Source organism: Phascolarctos cinereus, unplaced genomic scaffold (assembly GCF_003287225.1).
Source record: "Phascolarctos cinereus isolate Bilbo 61053 unplaced genomic scaffold, phaCin_HiC Scaffold_3;HRSCAF=262, whole genome shotgun sequence".
In the NCBI taxonomy this organism is placed as follows: Eukaryota; Metazoa; Chordata; class Mammalia; order Diprotodontia; family Phascolarctidae; genus Phascolarctos; species Phascolarctos cinereus.
The window spans coordinates 191,236,002-191,254,484 of NW_027555736.1; the positions used below are offsets into that span (position 1 = coordinate 191,236,002).

An 18,483-nucleotide genomic window follows, 5' to 3' on the forward strand; every position below is an offset into this window, starting at 1 on the left:
GTTTAAGGCTGTTTTGAGAACAGGTTAAGCTCCTCAGTCTACTGGGGAACCTACTTGATTAGTTTTTTAAAATCCCGGAAGGTATTACGCTGGGATTTAATACAGTTGCAGAACTTGGCATAAGAACAGTTTGGATTAAAATGTTGAAGCTTATGAAAAATTTATGGAAAAACAAACAAAAAAACCGAATCAGTAGCATCCTGAAACTTGACTTCCCCCTGCCAAATAGCACAGACATGCAATCGGTAAGCCCTACTCCTAAACCTAAAAGAGAGAGAGAGAGAGACACAGAGAGAGAGAGAGAGAGAGAGAGAGAGAGAGAGAGAGAGAGAGAGAGAGAGAGAGAGACAGAGACAGAGACAGACAGAGACAGAGACAGAGACAGAGAGAAGAAAAAACGAAAACACCACCAAGAAGAAACTTGAGCTCTGCCTAAGAGAATGCATCCGTCCCGCTCTTTTATGAAGGGGCCAGGGAGACTGCGTCCTCTACCACGCTGCCCTCTCGCCGTTCTTCAGCCAGGGGCGGGGTCTCCTGAGTCCGGGGGAGTGACTGTTGCCCAGTTTGGGGCGGGACCTGGTGACGTCCGGCGGAGTTTGGGTGGCCCAGTAAGAGGCGGGGCGGGGCGAGAGCGGATACTCCTTCCCGGAGTCCCAGTCTCGTCCACAGTCACTTATGCTCGCGCTCCAAAAAGTGGGTCCCTTCTACTCTCTACGCTGCACCCGTCCAGTGCTGGGTCGATGATCCCTGCGCAAACTCGTCTGGAGCGCGGACGGCGCTTAGTTAAGTGGACTCCACCCAAAGAGTTGTGAGCTGCTTACCCTGGGTCCCTCTCGCAGCTACTGGTGCGGCGTCGCCCCCCAGCCCCCGACCTCTAGGGGCTGGAACCCTGGCACCCCGGGGGCCTCACGCAGGGTGTCTGTCTGCAAAAGTCGCTCACACGCCGCCTCCAGTCACGCACGCTGGGGCCCCCGCGGCTCCTCTTTGCTCGGGAGTCGCGATGCCCCTGGGACACATCATGCACCTGGATCTGGAGAAGATCGCTGTGGAGTATATAGTGCCCTGCCTGCATGACATCGGCTTCTGCTACCTGGACAATTTCCTGGGCGAGGTGCTAGGCGACTGCGTCCTGGAGCGCGTAAAGCAAATGCACTGTAACGGGGACCTGCAGGACGGGCAATTGGCTGGACCCCGCTCCGGGATCTCCAAGAGGCACTTGCGGGGAGACCAGATAACCTGGATCGGGGGCAACGAAGAAGGCTGCGAAGCCATCAACTTCCTCCTGTCCCTGATCGACCGTCTGGTTTTGTACTGTGGAAGCCGCCTGGGCAAATACTATGTCAAAGAAAGGTCCAAGGTAAGGGCGCTGTTAATTTTAAGCACACCACTCACTGTTTGCAAGAAACTTTCCTCCCCCCAAAATTATAATACAAAGAAGACTAGTTTGGGTTAAAACAAAAAATAATACAAAAATACTGGTTTGGGTTAAAACCTTGGACCATGGCTACTTTATTTTAAATGAATTAAGCCCACGGATAGTGCGGTGCGGTGAAATGAACGCTGGGCTTGGGAACCTAATCCTGGCTTCTGCGATTTAGCACTTGTGTGATCTTGGGCGAGTCATTTCCCTTCCTCCTAGCCTCAATTTCTTTACACATAAAATGAAGGCATATTTCTAGGTATTCTCTGAGGTCCCTTCCTGTTGTAAACCTGTGATCAGCAGCACTGCCTTTAAATGAACGTCTTTGGTTGCTGGTAAAAGACTAAACAACTTTTGTTTCTGTGTATTTTGTTGATAATTTGATAATGAGAACCAGTGGATTGGATAGGAGAAGAGGTTAGCATTAGGGACGTTTTAATGATTTCGGAATAGGCGTAACTTCTGTTGTTGTTGGTTAGTAATCCCACAGCCCCATACCTGTTGCTCAGGTGTCCCTCCAAATATACTGTCCTTGAGGACCCGCAACTGTGATTTTTTTTTTAAGATGGCACTTTGCTGACTTTGTTTTGGACTCATTTCTAATGCAAGGTGTAAGCTCTTTCTCTCCCTCTGTTTCAGCCTGTGCGTTTTGGCCCTTTGACCCCAAGACCCAGTTGAGCTAATTTGTTGGTTGTCAAAATCCTTTCTTGCTATTTTCATCCGGGCTCTTCCCTAGCAGTAAGTAGATGGTGAAATCCACCCAAACAACTAATTAATTGTTCATGAGAGAGTAGTCAAGGACTTTTGGAAGGAAAAGAGGTTTCGGTTCACTTATCCCTCAAGAGACTCCCTTGACGGTAATTTCTTAGATATGATTTCAGTGTGTATTGGCAGGCTCTCTGCAAAGGTGGGAAGTTACCTTAACTCTAGTACCTACACTATTCATTTACAGATTCAGAGGGACTTGCATGCAATCTGTCTTCAGGTGTTTATTGGTCCAGCCCATGTTGTTTCTGGTAGCAGCTCCCAACGACTCTATTTTCTTTTGTCGTAAGTGAGGCTGAGGGATAGATGAGCTTAAGTAACATTTAAAAGCTTGAGGTGCACAGAGGAAAGCAAACTGGCCATCAGGTACAAGAACAGTCATCTATGTTTCATTTAGGGGGAAAAATAGAGTATTTCACAATTCAAGATTGGTTCTGTGATAAAAAACAAGCCACCGCCGTCCCATTTGGCCCATGAACCGAGATAAGTGCTGTTAAGACAAAAAATAAAAGGACAAGTGGCTTAGATGTGGAATTGAGTCCTTGGAGAAGTGAAGGACGGAGGAAGAAAGGGACAAGTATTAATTAATTAAATGCCTACCCTTCTTTTTGGTGAGGCAATCGGGTTAAGTGACTTGCCCAGGGTCACACAGCAAGCAAGTGTTGATCTGAGGCTAGATTTGAATTCAGAGTCTACTGAATCCAAGGCCAGAGCTCTATCCACTGCACCACCCAATGGCCCCGAGTATATACTTACAGGAGGAGTTCAAATTGTTTAAAGGTAAAAACAACCCCTAAACATCTGCTTTTAATGTAGAATTCTTCACAGAATTTTTGAAGTCTGTCAGCAGGCATTTATTTATTAAGCACTTGGTGAGTCATTTTAGTTAATTAAGATACTAGACTTTCTGGTGCTATTTTGAAGGATACTAAAGATGCTAAAGTTCTTTCAAACCAAGGTTGTACAAAGTTTGAAATACCTTGTTGCCCTTGCCCCTTTCCCTTGAGGTGGTGAAGAGTAAGTAACCACTAAGGAGACCCATCATCACATATAAACCTCTCCAGGTTCTAGCTTCTTACGAGTAGCAGCCTGGCCCACCAATAAACTTAGAGCTAGAAAGGATTGTAGATCATCCCTGACCAGCCCTTGCTTTTACAGAGAAGCTGAAGTGACTTGCCTGAGTTCTCATAGTTGCTACTTAAGTCAAGAAGCAATTATTAAGTGTGTGCTATGTACCAAGCACTATGCTAAGCACTGGGGGTATACCAAAACCAACCCACACCCCCAGCCCCCAAAAAAAGTAGCAAAACCCAGGTCCTGATTAAAATCAAGTGCCCTTTCCAGTGGACCACTCAGTTTTGCAAGGCCTGTCTTTCAACCCTAAAAGTTTAAGGGTAAGATTGTATTAGAAATTGGATTTGATGGTTTTTATCCTATATTGGTGTGATATCCTCCCACGATTAGAATAACTTTATTAAGTGTAACTCATCCAAAATATAAGTGTATTGTAAAGTCTTTACCAGGTGGCTCAAATACTTGTCTTATCTGACTTTTCACTCTCCCCTAGGTGGGGGTGGGGGGTGGGAGAGGCCAGAGGATAGCCCCCGCCCCATGCTTTCGTACTCACCCACCCTACCCCCACCAAGTGCTTCACTACTAGTAAAAGTAGGTGTTCCTTGAATGAATGCTTTTTGAAACTGAAGTAAGGAAATTTGGTACTGGTGTCCATTCTAAGAAGTGGGATTTAGCAGGTCTCTCACAAGGAAGCCTACATTTATCTAGAATCTAGATTCTCATCTGCTAACCTCATATATAGTTCTTCATTCTCTAAATGTACAATTAATAGAAAAAAGTAAGGCAAAATATTCCCAGACCAATTAAAATGTGTATATATGTATATTCACGCTTCCAATGAAAAGCTATATCAGAAGAAGAGGAAGTCTGACAGAGGGTCGTAAAAAGAAGCCTCTTTAGTTTTTTGGGGGTAGAAGAGTGGAGGTGGCTGTCCAGCTCCTTATTTAGTAAATTTTGGTAGAAAGAAATCCATTTTATTTCTAAGAATTTTCTTAACTTTGCCTATTTGTCTTCCTTTCCTGTCCTTTACTTATTTCCCTCAGTCTCCAGTATAGAGAGTACTCTACCCTAGGCATGTGTCTTGTGAAGGAGCAAAAGCCGTCAGATTGTAAGTTTGTCTCAGAAAACAAGTAAGTCACCAGGCTGCAAAGCAGAAATATCGGTCAGACTTAAGTTGCTGAAGAAATAAGGGGCCGTTGAGATTTTAAACCCTTCGTTAAGTTACTTGGGCAGAATTGACCTTGGCAGTTGAACTTGTTAGAAATGTATCTTTAGGGTCTTAATTAAGAAATCTTTGGGGAAACCTCTTTGCATTTTCTTTGCAATGTGCAGCAGCATGGCGCCCCCTAACTTCGAGTGTGGTCCCTGCTGAAGAGACCCTCCCTGTATTCATTTACACCACTGCTCCCTCCTTTTTCAGGAATGTAGGAAATCTCCAAGACAAATATTGGTCACCACTTTCTCCTTTTACTTTACTGCATAAATCTCAGGGAACAAGGATTTATTTTCCACCGGGATTGTAATTTATAGAACCAGGAGTTCTCTTGTTCCCCAACAGTCAAGAGCTAGTTAGATTTCTCACAATACCTCACCAGGTAAAAATGTCACTAACTCACAAGAATGGATGTATACATATATGTTCATATGTATATGTGTGCATATTTATATATAATATATATTTTTGAACTGTAGGCCCAATTCTAATCACATTTCACCGATTGCCAAACCTTTCCCTTAAACAACTGTAGAAGCTGATTCTAAGTTCTTGGAAAACTCAAAGGTAAGAGCTTTACTAGTGTTTCCCAATACTATTTTTAGAAAATCTACTTATTAACTGAGTTGATCACAAACAGTTTTAACTGGACTAGCTCCAGACCATCTTGTGTTTGAGGACACCGAGGAAGTAGCTTCCCTACCCCAAAGGGATTCTTGTATGACCCAGCCAAACCATCTTTCGCCTTGAATTACTCTTGTAGAACAATTAAATTAAAAAGGAGCATACATAAAGCTAAAAAGCCACAACCACGCCCACCAACCCAGGTGTAGATTTTTGTGGGTTTTGCTTCTGTGCTAATGAGCGACCTTTCCTATCTAGCCTTGACCAGCTTCTTGGTTGGCCTTGGAGAAAGACTGAAGCCAGATGTAATGGGGGAAGGGCAGGGAGAGAGCTGTTTGCTTTTATTCTTGGGATCTGTGAATGTAGGCTCTCCTAGGTGTGTTGATAAGACAATCTAGTGGTCCAAAACTCTTGTTTCTTAACTTGGATAAACAATCCAATTCACAAGCCGGGAATAGAGGCTTTAAAGAAAAAACTTTTGGTTAAAAACTTTTGTACTTTCTACAGATAGTATGTGTCACATCCTTATGCAAATACAGCCTTGGGGCTTCCAGTCTATGTTAAGTTTTTCTCAAGAAAGTGCTTTGATCTATATGAAGTCTGAAAAAGTCATGGCTTTAGTGTTTGGGAAGGCAACTTTTGGCATGGGGAGGCACTTGGGGAGAAAAGACACTTCATATTTGAGAACTCTCAGTTCCAGTTCTATTATAAGTTACAATGGACAAAGATTAGCAGAGATAGAAGTAATTTTGCATAAGCACTTCCTTTAGAGAAAACATGGCTTTTTTTTAATTTCTACAAACTTGATCAAATCTCTATTTGTTATCTTTGAAATTGGATTGAGCTCTACTGGATAAATAAATCTTAGATTACTTTAAAAGCCTTAGATAAAGGTTTTTAAGGTAATGCTCTGATATTAATGGCAATGTCTTGTGGTTAAATGTTGAGATCTTTTAATTAATAGGTATAAACCTTCCTCAAAAACCTTCAGTGGTTAACACCTTGGTAGTTTAAAACAAAACAAAACAAATTCTTGGCTTTTGGGTGGAACACGCCCAATTTGGAAGTTTCTGTCTAGGGAAGCAAAGCATCTCTAGAAACTGATTTCACAGCCCTCTTTGTTTTATCCATTGGAGGTGCTGAATTACCTTCCTAGGCTAGAAGTGTGTATATATTATTTATTTCACTCACTTGCCTAGCCATTTCTCTACATTCTGTGTTCAGTGAAGCTAGACCAGATGGCAGCAGTTTATAGCTGCCAACCCTTGTCTTTTCCCTAGACTTAAAGAAATCTAATTTTATTAATTTCTCATATATTCCTTAATCTTCTTTCCCCTCTGTACCTGAGTAAGTTTTAGGAAGAGAAAATCTGTAGGCTTAGAAAAATGATCTTAGAAATCCTGTGTTCTACCCATCTAGACTTAACTAAGCTTCTTTTGTTTAGAGAAAAATAAGTTTTAAGCAGGGCATTTAAGTAGCTGAAGGACATGAGGTTGATAAGAGGTCATTCCTTTCGGAAGGAAGCTGTACTGAGAAATCTTAGAAATGGGGAGGAACCCAAAATTGTCCAAATTGGTCATAAAGGATATAGAAAATGATTAGGCTAGGGTGGAGTAGTATGCTTGGAATATTTAAGTGCTATTTTAAAATTGTATTTATTTTTTAAAATTCATTTATAAATTCATTATTTTGGGTGAATGAAGCTTTTATTAAGCACTTCACTTTTTATTAAGCACATTGTTGAATATCACAAATAGAAAAATAAGATGGCTCTTGATTTAAGGAATTTATACTCTGATGGAGGAGACAATATAAAGGGAAGGTTTTAGCTACAACTCCCTTGGGAAAGTCCCATAGTCCTTATGGCATAGTGTCAAAACAGATGGCTAATGCCTCCTCTTTAATATCATTTTTGTTTGACATATTCGAAATAAAATTCTTATCCCTTTGTTCATACACATCCTAAAAATGGTAACAGCTCATGGATCATAGATTTAGAGCTTAGAGGGATCTTAAAGGCTATTAAGTCCAACTCCCTCATTTTGCAGATGAGGAAACTGAGGCAGAGAGGTTGTGACTCGCCCAGATCCAAACAGAGCTAGTAAAGTGGCAAAGACAGATTTGAACCTAACTCTTTGTGACTCCAAGGCCAGCCTTTAACCTTTTAATCACCTAGGTACTTCCAGCCATCTGGTCCCTTTAATCACCTGTACCCTGAACACCCTGTTTCTTATCTTATTTTTCACTCCTCCCATATTCTTCGCCTTTCCTCTGGTGAAGCAAAGCTTTTCAACTCTAACCCCTTTTTTTTGAATCAACAGTGGCCATTTCAAATCTGCTCTGCACTCTCCTTTATTTTCCCCATTTAAAGACCTTATCTTACACTGTTGACATAGAATGGCATTTGTATAATATGAATCCTTAAGCATTTTTAATCAGTCAACAAGCCTTTATTTAGGACACCATCTACGGGGAACCCTTTAGTCTTTTAACTTTTAAAAGCTTACTCAAGTCTGTCCTTTTGGAGGATTGGGGTAGATGGTGCTGTGTGAATAATCTTAAATTTTTACTTAAATTACACTGTTAAAGTGGTGTGGGTGGGGAGGGGAGTAAGGCATGATGCTGACTACTAGGAATACAAATAAGAAACCATTGCTGAATTCAAGAAGCATACTTTTTCATAATGGGGGGAGATTACATGCATATGACTTAAAATTTTAGGGACATCCTGGACTTTGAAAACTGTATTTTAGTGTATTTGGTTTCCTTTGTATTCTGTATTTTGTTTTATGTGTTGAAAAACATTCAGAGAGAAGAGATCCCAATCGATGGTCCAAAGGATCCATGACAAAAAAAAAAAAACAAAAAAATCCCTGATGTTGTTAGAAGGTGGTACTTGAGATGCCTGGAAAGAAATCTGGAATTCCAAGGGATACCAGACCCTGGAGGATTTCACCTTTTTCCTTCAGGGACCCCTGCTCTGGGGCCTCATAGTTCTGATCATGGAATTGGCTCCTTCTTTTGGCAGCTACACCTAGGCTGGTCCCAAGTACTTCATTCCCTGAGCATCTCCTCACCATTGACCTTGTACTTGTACCCCTGTCCGAGTTCTGGAACCATAATCAAATCAATACGGTCTTCTCTCCTAGAGAGGGTTTGTCAATCTCCTCTACAGGCCACCATCTCCATAACTTTCCAACAAAAGTCTTCTCCCTGCCACCTATTCCACCTTAAATGAAATATGTGTCATCGTCCCCTATTGGTACCTTAGCTCTTTGAGGAAAAAGGATTGTTTTTTTTTTCTTTTTGTTTTTGTTTCTCCAGTACTTAGCTTCTGTGCTTGGCTCCCTTCTTACTCCTGTTCAGTTGTGTCCGACTCTTCGTTGACCACCAGACCATAGCAGGCCAGGCCCTTCCACTATCTCTTAAGTCTGTCCAAGTTTACGTTCTATTTCATTATCTCTTTCATCCAAGTACTAAATAAATGCTTTTTCATTCATTCAAGGTAAGAGTGAATGGGGGGGGCGGGGGAAGGAAATCACCTGTAAATAGGCAAATGACTGGGGAGAGAGCTGGAGTGTCTCCTTAGTATCCATCTATGAGTTAGGCTGTATAAATAGATCTCATAGTCAATGGAAGGGAATACTTTGTAGGAAGAGGATAGGTTGTGAGGAGATTTAAATGCCAGAGCAGTTTATATTTGATTTCAGTGGTAGTAGAGAGCCGCTGAAGTTTATTGGGGTAGGGGGGAGGTGATATCATTAGAAGCTTGTAGTGCAAACAGTATGGCAATATATTTTACCAGTGATGGGTTGGTTTGGAGACCACCAGCTATTCAGCTCAATACCAGCTCTGACACTGACTCACCTTTGTGGTTCTAGATAAATCAATTAACTTTCTGATCTCAGCTACTGAAGATTAAAAAGGACCTTGTGTGGTAATTGTCTGCAAAGGCGGCTTTTGTTTCTATAGTCTTATGCATTCTTCCAAGGCCGCCAGCATTGCAATTAGCTGACAATGAGCTGTTACATATTCCTTCAGTAGGTACAGTAGCTATCGTTTTTCCTTCTCTAGCTCTAATCACATGGTGTATTTTGGCATAATAGTGGATTCAGATCTGTTTCCCTGGGCAACTGCCAGGGTGCCCAGTGTGGAGTTGAGTCTACAGCCCCTGGAATTGTAAATACCAAAGACAAGTCATTTTTATGATATCCAGCTAAGGAATTGAACTTTGGCACAGATCCAAAGAGCCAGCGATTTGGCGTAGATTCAGAGTTGATGTTTTTTATATGTGTGTTAGTCAAGCAAGATTAATTAACTTGGTTAATTTTACATAGAATTTGTTGGATTTTTTTTTACCTTGTCTTATCTTGTTATTTACATGGTTGAGAGTTTTTGGTGGTTCTTTCTGTAAATGTGTGATCTCATATAAATGTGTACTCACATCCTTCTCTTCCTGTTCCCCTCCCCAACTTTTTTTTGCAAGGTGTAGACTATAGTAAACTGTGGCTTTCTTGAATTCAGCAAACATTTATTGAACATACTTTTCATGTGAAGCAATGTGAATACAACTTTAATATCTTGTCTTAAAATGGAACCATTTAAAAGCTGTGATGTTTTGTTATTATTTTGGTCATGACTTATGATTTTATCTGTGTGGAGACCTCCCAGTGTGGAACTTATAGTCACAGTGATTTTCCTGGGTTATTGAGAACTTAAGTGACTTGGTCACAGCTGGTATGTGTCAGAGACTGAACTAGAAACCCAGTGTTTCTAGCCCGCTTTCTAAGGTGCTTTTTGGAATGTTTTATAGAGATATATATTTTAAATTTACAGTATAACTTTATTCTGTTTAAGAGGAATAGCGAGTTGTACATAATAAATTTGCAGTTTCATACACAATCATGTTTTTTACTATACTATGTTATGGAAATGCTTGTTTTATTTCATAAATCAAAAGTAAAATAAAAAAAAGCCTTCCCAGGAAGTAAGGATCTTCTTTGAATGCAGAGTGCTCAGTCGATTCTATAGCCCTATCTTGCTAGGAAAGGACCTAAATGCTCCCCTGAGCTCTGTTCCTTGAGCACAAAAGAGATTGGCTATTTTGTTGGGGGGGGAAGTGATTCGTATTTTGGGAATTCCTTCACTTTTACCCCATGCACCAATTGTACTCCATCTCTACATATCTTCCCATAAAAATTCCAGCCATAGCCGTCAGAGCCAGTGGAATGTTATATATTAAGGAAAATTCAAATTTAGTGATTAATATTTTTTAAGGTGTAGATAGGTGTTTCATTTGCAAAACCTTTCACATTTAATCAGAATGAGACTAAATAGAATACTGAACATGACTATAATACAATAAATATTTCTGTTTGCTATGAAAAAAATTATGCATAAAAATCCCTAGAATTAAAAAGGCCCATTTTTTACTTCTCACGGAGCATTCATATACGTGTATGTATATATACATACATGCACACACATTTTCTATATATATATATGTGTGTTAGAATGTAAGCTTCTTGAGGGAAAGAACTGTTTTTACTGCTTTTCAAATGAAGTAATATTTGTAAAGTGCTTAGCAACTATGTCTGGCAAATAGTAGGTACTTATTAAATGCTTGTTCCCCTCCCTTTGTATACCCAGCACTTGGGTGAAACGTCCATTCTAATAGTGACCCTGTTTGCCTCAGTTTCCTCATCTGTAAAATGGCAAACCACTCCAGTATCTTTTGCCAGAAAACCCCAGATGGGGTCATAAAGAGTCAGATCTGACTGAACGACAACAAATTACAAAAGAAGGGAAGAGAACAAACATTTATTGTGTGTGGGCCAGACACATTCCAGGTACTTCTGTGTGGTAGGCACAGTAGTAATCTTTGGCATATAAATACAAATAGAACCTTCCCCTCCAGGAGTTTACATTCTAAAGGGAAGAGACATCATGCAAAGAGGAGCTGAAAAGACAGAGAGGGATGCTTGTGAAAGAGGAAGTAAGTGGGGGTGTGTGTGTCTAGGATGGAGACTGACCATGATGAGAGGACAGCCGGTGAAGAGTTGGAGAAGAAATCTGCAGTGGAGAATTCTGGGTAATACGTTGATGCTAGGTGCTATTTTGAACGAACCCTTTTCTGAATTACTGTGCAGAGAATTGCTATGCAGGAAATTTTGCACGTCCTGATGAGAAGTAGAATCTGGTGTTTTAACTGAATAAACAAAGGTTATGCTGCTGGAACTCTCAATTTCCTCTTCCCATGACAAACATGATATACCTAATCATACCTGGTGTGATCAATATCCAGAAAATTGAATATGCATATGATTAAATTCCAGTTCATCTGTATTTTGATAGCTGCCTTTCCATAGCTTTCTTTTTTCTTTTAACGACTGTACTAAAACGCTTCCTTTGCAATTCCTTGGGAAATGGGGATTCATTGCCGGAAAGAGGGTGGGGAAAGACTAAATTTTATCTGCTCATCAGATTGTCAATGAAAAGCATTTCTTGAGTAATAACAACTAGTATTTGTATAATAGTGCTTTAAGCTTTGCAAAGTGCTTTGCAAATACCTCATTTTGTCATTATAACCACCCTGAGAGGTAGGTGCTGTTATTATCCCCATTTTGCACATAAGAAAACTGAGGCAGAGTTAACTCCTTCCCCCGTGTCACACTGCTAGTAAGTGTCTAAGGCAGAATTTGAACTCAAGTCTTCCAGATCCGAGATCTAGTAGTTCAGTCTACTTTACCCCCTAGCTCTCGACACCATTTACTTCTGTCTGGGGAATGTCTGGAAAGGGTGTACAGAAAAATAGCTAAAGGCTTGAGGCATTCAGGAAACTTAGAATTTTGGCAATATTTGTCTCCATGGCAGATAAAACTAGCACTTGGTGATGGCCCAACAGTTAACTCAGTCCAGAAAATCAAATTAGCAACTTTTCGTAGCAGCTCATTTTTGATCATAAAATGATTCTTGGTGTGTGTTGAATAAAAGAGATCTTTTCACAAGCCTCTTCCATGGCAAATAATCCCAAATAAATTTTTTATGTGTAATGGTATCGAAAACCCCACTATTTGGGATGGCAGTTGTCATCATTGTTTCAGTATATAATTGACAATTCTCTAAGTTTGATGGAATTTTACAGGATCTAATTGGAGCCTCCCAACAACCTTGTGGGTCTAAGCAATGTAGGTATTATCCCCATTTTATAGATAAAGAAACTGAAACTCAGAGTTCGTGAAGTGACTTGCTTATGGTCTCAGAGATGCAAACTCAAGTCTCTCTTGTCTCCAAATCCAGAGATCTTTCTGCTACCTATATCCAAACAGAAGACTAGCAGAGAACTGGTATTAGAGGGTCTTAGAGACCCTTGGAGGGCCAGCAAGGGTAGTATGGTGGAGATAGGATATAGAATTAATAAATTTTACATCTGCTTCAGGTTCTGGAAGAGCTGGGTTCAGGCCCTGCCTGTGAAGCATACTGGCTGTATGACCCTGGGCACAACACTTGGCCACTCTGTAAAGACTCAAAATTGCAGAGCAGTTTCTAGTCTGCGCTGGTGGAGGGAGTGTCCTCATAGGAAGTTCCTCACATCTGTAGAATCACAGATCTGGTTTGAAAAACAAAGCAATATTTGCTAGCTGTGTGTCCCTGGGTAAGTCACTTAACCTCAATGCCTAGCCAAAAAAAAAAAGAAAAAAAGGCAAAAGAAAACTCAAGTTTCTTTGGATTTTATTTTTTTTAATTAAATATGAGCTGCCTAAAAAAAGAAAAGGCAAATTAAGTGTCTAAAATGTCCATGCCCTTTGAACTAGAGACTTCATTACTTGGCTCATACCCTAAGGGAAGCCATTGATAAGAACAAAGTCCCAATAAAATGCCACAGTTTTGTAGTAGCATTTTTTGTGATGGCAAAGAATTGGAAGCAAAGTAGATTCCCATTCATTGGGGAATGGCTAAACAAATTGTGGTACATGAATGGAAGGGAATATATCACTGTGCTGTAAGAAATGTGTGATGAATACAGAGAATCATGGAAAGATCCATTTGAACTGATGCAGTGTAGCAGAGCCAAGAAAACAATATTCACAATAACCAGAACAATGTAAATGGGAAGAGCAATCACACACCAAAAAAAATCAGAAGTGAATAATAAAATTATAAAGGTCAAGCAGGATTTAAGTGAAGATAGATGAGAAGATATTCCCAATCTACCCTTTCATGGAGATGGGCGGTCCACAGGTGTTATACATTGCATACGTTTTCAGACTTTTTCAGTATATCATCATGAACATCCATTTTTTTCCTCTCCAAAAAAAATATTCTGTTTGTTCTGTGGGATGGCTCTCTGGAAGGGGTAGAAGGAGGGAAACTTGGGATAATATGATGATATAAGAAAAAAAGATCAATAAAATCTTATTTAAAAAAACTAAAGCAAAAAATTATATCTTGAAAAATGAAGTTGGTAAATTTTAGATGCATTCCTTCATCTGTTAAATGAGGTGGTTAGACTACATTGTCTTCTAAATCAAAGATTATAGAATTCTCTCCTGTGTTATGTTTATAAATCAAGCCTTTTGGATCCAGCTCCTGCAGGTCTGTTAAGGATAATCAATAGGACTGGAGTGCTAACTTCAGTTAGATTCCTGGAACAAATGTACATAGCAATCTTCCGGAGTTTCAGACTATATTAGCGTTGACATACATGACAGTAATCCTCAGCGGTAAAACTCAAGACTTAAAACAACAGTACTAGAAAAGTTACACTTGGAAAGTTCCTGCCAGGTTTATAGTATAGAGATGTGAGGAGAGCCAAAAAAGCTCCTTTTTTATAGCAATTCTCTAACTTTTTTATACTTTTAAAAGTAATTGAGGATCCCAAAGAGCTTTTGTTGTCTGTCTGTATTTACCATATCTGGAATTAAAAGTCTCAATATTATTATGAAAATAATATTGACTTCACAGAGCCCCCTTTGAGAACCTCATTCTTTAGATGATTTAGAACCCTCTTTAACAACCCCCCCAATATTTAACTGAGTTAGATAATTGTCCTTTCTCCTCCCTGTTGTGAGATGAGATATTTAGACGAATGAATGCTTCAATTAAAATGGATGCATTTGTTTAATGGTGAAAAAGATGCTGAGAAATAAGAGGCTGAAGAACAATTTTGTGGTCAGTTCTTAGAGTCCACTAGCTAGCAGGACAAACAATTCAAACCTCTTTAATCTCCTTGATCATATCCTGTTTAACAATCTGTCATGATTAAAGTACTAATATTCTTTTGAGTGGAAATTGTCAGCATTAAACACACAACTGGTCCTTGATCTCAGTATTAGCTGTACCGATAAAACTGAATTAACCAGAGGAATGGTGTTACCAAGGCCAAGAGTCCAGGATTGATTTCTCCCTGTGTTATTCCATAGAGAAAACCAGTTTTACTCGACAGCCTTAGCCAACCCTGACCAGCAACTTTGATCATAGCCCCAGTCCTGGTCATTTTTATTGTTGCTCTTCAGGCTTTTCAATCACGTCCAACCCTTTGTGACCCCATTTTGGAGTTTTCTTGGCAAAGATACTGGAGTGGTTTACCATGTTCTTCTCCAGCTCATTTTTACAGGTAAGAGGAACTGAGGCAAACAGGGTTAAGTGGCTTGCCCAGGGTTTGAGGTCAGATTTAAACTCAGGAAGACGAGTCTCCCTGATTCCAAGCCCAGTGAGCTGTCAACTGTGCCACTTAGCTGCCCTATAATTGTGGCTAACAACCTGGCAATTATGTGTTGATAGTCACGAAGGAGAGTGGTTGAAAGTGGAGACTTAGCTCAGTTCAGGTCAGCAGACGTTTATTTTGTGCCAGTGTGTTCAGAGCATTGTGCTATGCACTGGAGATATAAATGGGGGAACAAAAACAACGTTGCCGCTGCCCTACCGAACACTTATAGCCTACGAAAGTGGTACCCTTGGTACACAGGTCAGTATAATCCCAGGCTAAACTATGATAGGACTAAAGAGGGATACCGATGTAAATGTTCTTGGAAAATTTCAAGCATGACAGAACCTTATATTAGAGCAGAGATGTCAGGTGGAAAAGAGACCATGGAGCAGGTGGTACTTGGACCGGCCAGAGGGAAGTCAAATAGTTTATTGGGTGAAGAGAAACGACTGTATTCCAGGCATAGGGTTGGTGGTCAAGAACAAACCCGAAACCTGAAAAAAGGTTTTCAGAAAGACTTTCATTAAGTTGGTTTGGGAGATGAAAGAGCTGGAAAAAATTATGGCTGGCCTTTCTGCTCCTCCCCCCTCTCCAAGTCTCTGTAAGTTTTACATTATATGGAGCTCAAACCAAGGGTACAAGGAATGACCTATATGTGGGTAGTATCTGAAAGGAATAAGAACACATAATTGCTGCACAAGGTAGGCAGTTTCCAGATAATGCACTATTTGAGATGTATACCAACAGGTAAGTATTAACCTAAAATTTGGCTTACCTCAAAACATAAACTTTGGGAGAGGTCCTAACCATTCCCTGAAGCAATCCCTGGCTTCCCCTGGAGCATCTCAGGGATGAGCATGACCTTCATGTACTCTGTTAAATAATTTCTAGCTACATTAGGCCAGGTCCAAAGGATATAATAAATACTGTTTCTGAAACAATATTATATTGTAAAGGTTTTATAATATTATGAAGTCTTAATAAATACTTAATAAAGTTTTATTATATTATAATTATTATAATAAAGACTTAATGTAACACATTAACAATTGATAAAGTAATGTTTATGTATAATACTATGTTAATAATATACTTTTATAATGAAGACTTAATAAGGTTTTATCATAATTATTATAGTAAGGTTTTATTTATTATAAATATTATTATGAAGATTTTCACACGGGGTATAGTCGGTGCAAATGTGGAGAAGTGGGAGATGGCATTTTGAGTTCAAGGAACAGTTAGACTACATTTGGCTGCAATATAGAGTAGAGGGAGGGAAGTGATATAAAATAAAGCTAATAAGGCAGATTGGAACCAGCTTAAGGAAGATGCTGAATGCCAGCCTAAGGAGTTTGCATCTTTTTAGGCTTTAGGATAAAATATACGGAAAGTTCTTAAGCAGAGGAATATCATGGCTAGATTTTTGTATTAGGATTATTCTTGACAGTTATGTGAAAGCTGGACTGGAGACAGAAGGGATTGGGGGTTGAGAGATCACTTAATATTCTTACTTAACAATATTCTTACTCACAATTATTCTTAAAATATTCTAGGGGAAAAAAAAGGTGTTTGAGGACCTGTACAGGGGTGTTGGCATTATAAAAAAAAAAGGTTATGGAAGTGGAATGCATAGGATTTGTTCTTGGAATATATGTGTAATGAGGAGAGGGACAGGGAGGAAAGATATCTCTAAGTAGATAATTCATTTAACAAACATTTGAGTAGCTAATATTATATATGTACTAAGGTCTGAAGAGTCTGTCTGGTATAGAGAAAACTTAATTTTGCTTTTATTTGCTAGCTGTATGACTTTAGGAACCTTTCTGAGCCTCAGTCTCTTCATCTTTCAAATGGGGACACTCAGTTATCGCCCACTTTCTTTGGCATCAATTGAGACTTGAATACCTATGTTGATAGCTTTTTTTTAAAAAACACCTTTATCATTCCCTAAGTTCTTTAAAAGTCCTTCACTCATGGTGCAGTTGGATATACCTGTTAGAAGGAAGCCACCTCAAGTTCGGATTCTGCCTTATGTATTTAATTGCTGTGAAACCCTAGACAAGCCACTTAACCTGTCAGAGCCTCATCCACAAAATGATGACTTGATAAGGTTCTTTCCAGCTTTATATCTGTGATACTATGATCTCCTGTTTCTTCTCCCATCTCCACTCTTGTGGGCAGCCAGGTGCCCATCTTGGTGGTTTAGATCGGACAACAAAAGGTCCCTGCCCAAGCACCACTTAATGGCTATTTTGGGTGCTGGATGCATGTAAATAGTAGCTTGTTTGTCTTTTGGCCAGCAACCCTGAGGGTCTTCCCCTCCCAGTTTTTGTGTTTTTTTTTTTTTAATGAAAGGGGCCATCCCTTGACTCACTTCTTAAAGAGGCTTATTCACTGAATGGGTGTTGCCTCACTCAAAATGAGAACCTGAAAAGTCCTTAGCTTAAAAGGGTCTCCCACTGCATCCTGGGCCATCTCCAGTTGTCCTGATGAATATCTGGCCACTGGACCCAGATGGCTCTGGAGGAGAAAGTGAGGTTGGTGACCTTGCACAGCCCTCCCTCACTCAAACCAAAGTCAATTGCAAGTCATGTCATCAACTCCTTGATGTCATGGTCCTCTTGGAGAATGAAGGACAAATACACCAACCTTGGCTCTCAACATTGTCATCATCAAAGAAAAGTGTCCTACCTTAAAGACTCTAAACTCTGGTCCTACTGGTTCTCCCTTTCCCAATCCCTTAGTTCTCCCACATGCCTGTCTTTTACTATCAAGCTGTTTGTCGACCCTCCTTTGGCTTTATTTCCTTCTCAATTCTAAGTAAAGTCAGTAATTTCTTATAATCTCTACCCTTGAAAACTTAGATGCCCTAGTCCTTCTTCTACCCTCTCTGATCCTTCTTCTGAGCGGCAGGACACTACTAAAGGCAGTGTAGATACTAGATGTCTAATCTCAACGGGACTTTCATGAAAGCCTTTTTGTGCAGCTCCTTTGAACTCTTATCACTTTCCTTGTTCCAAGAGTTCTTTTCTGTAATCCTAAATCTCTTCCTTTTTGCATTCTGGCGTATAACCTCTTCTGCTGCATTATTGAGGGGGCATTTGGATGGCTTAGTGGATAGAACTCTGGGCTTGGAATAAGGAAGTCTCATATTCATGAGTTCGAAGACAACCTCAGGCACTTACTAGCTGTGTGACCCTGGTAAATCACTTTACCCTGTTTGCCTCAGTTTCCTCATCTGTAAAATGAGCTGGAGAAAGAAATGGCAAATCACTCCAGTATCTTTGCCAAGAAAACCCCGAGTGGGATCACAGTCAGACACAACTGAAATATGACTAAACACTAAACATTATTGAGGTCATCTGATATGAACTTCTTCAACTTTTCTTTGGCTTCTTTGAAGAGGCAGTTATTAAGTCAGTAAGTATTTGTTAAGTGTCTACTACATGATTGATAGACTTCAAACCTTAGAATGGTTTCACCTCCCCATTCCTATTCCTCTTTGCTTTTTATGAAGGCTAGCGTTTCTGACAAATCCTACATCATCTCCTAAGATGATGTTGCTGCATCCATGATAGCCCCCCACTGTGTGTTTGAATCTTTCTCTCTCTATTCGCTCACTTCTCTTCTGTCTGCAATCATGCTGCTCTTTTACTGCCCTTTAAAAAGAAATAA

The 18,483-nt window shown here is 40.0% G+C and overlaps 1 protein-coding gene across 1 annotated transcript in view; it reads left to right on the forward strand.

Moving 5' to 3' along the window:
* The first annotated feature begins 634 nt into the window (after window positions 1–634).
* EGLN3 (egl-9 family hypoxia inducible factor 3) overlaps window positions 635–18,483 on the forward strand; it is a 44,539-nt gene continuing 26,690 nt past the window's right edge. The window contains exon 1 of the mRNA XM_021009363.2: window positions 635–1,357. Within this exon, the coding sequence (XP_020865022.1) occupies window positions 1,001–1,357 (357 nt within the window). The 5' untranslated portion in view covers window positions 635–1,000. The remainder of the gene's footprint in view (window positions 1,358–18,483) is intronic.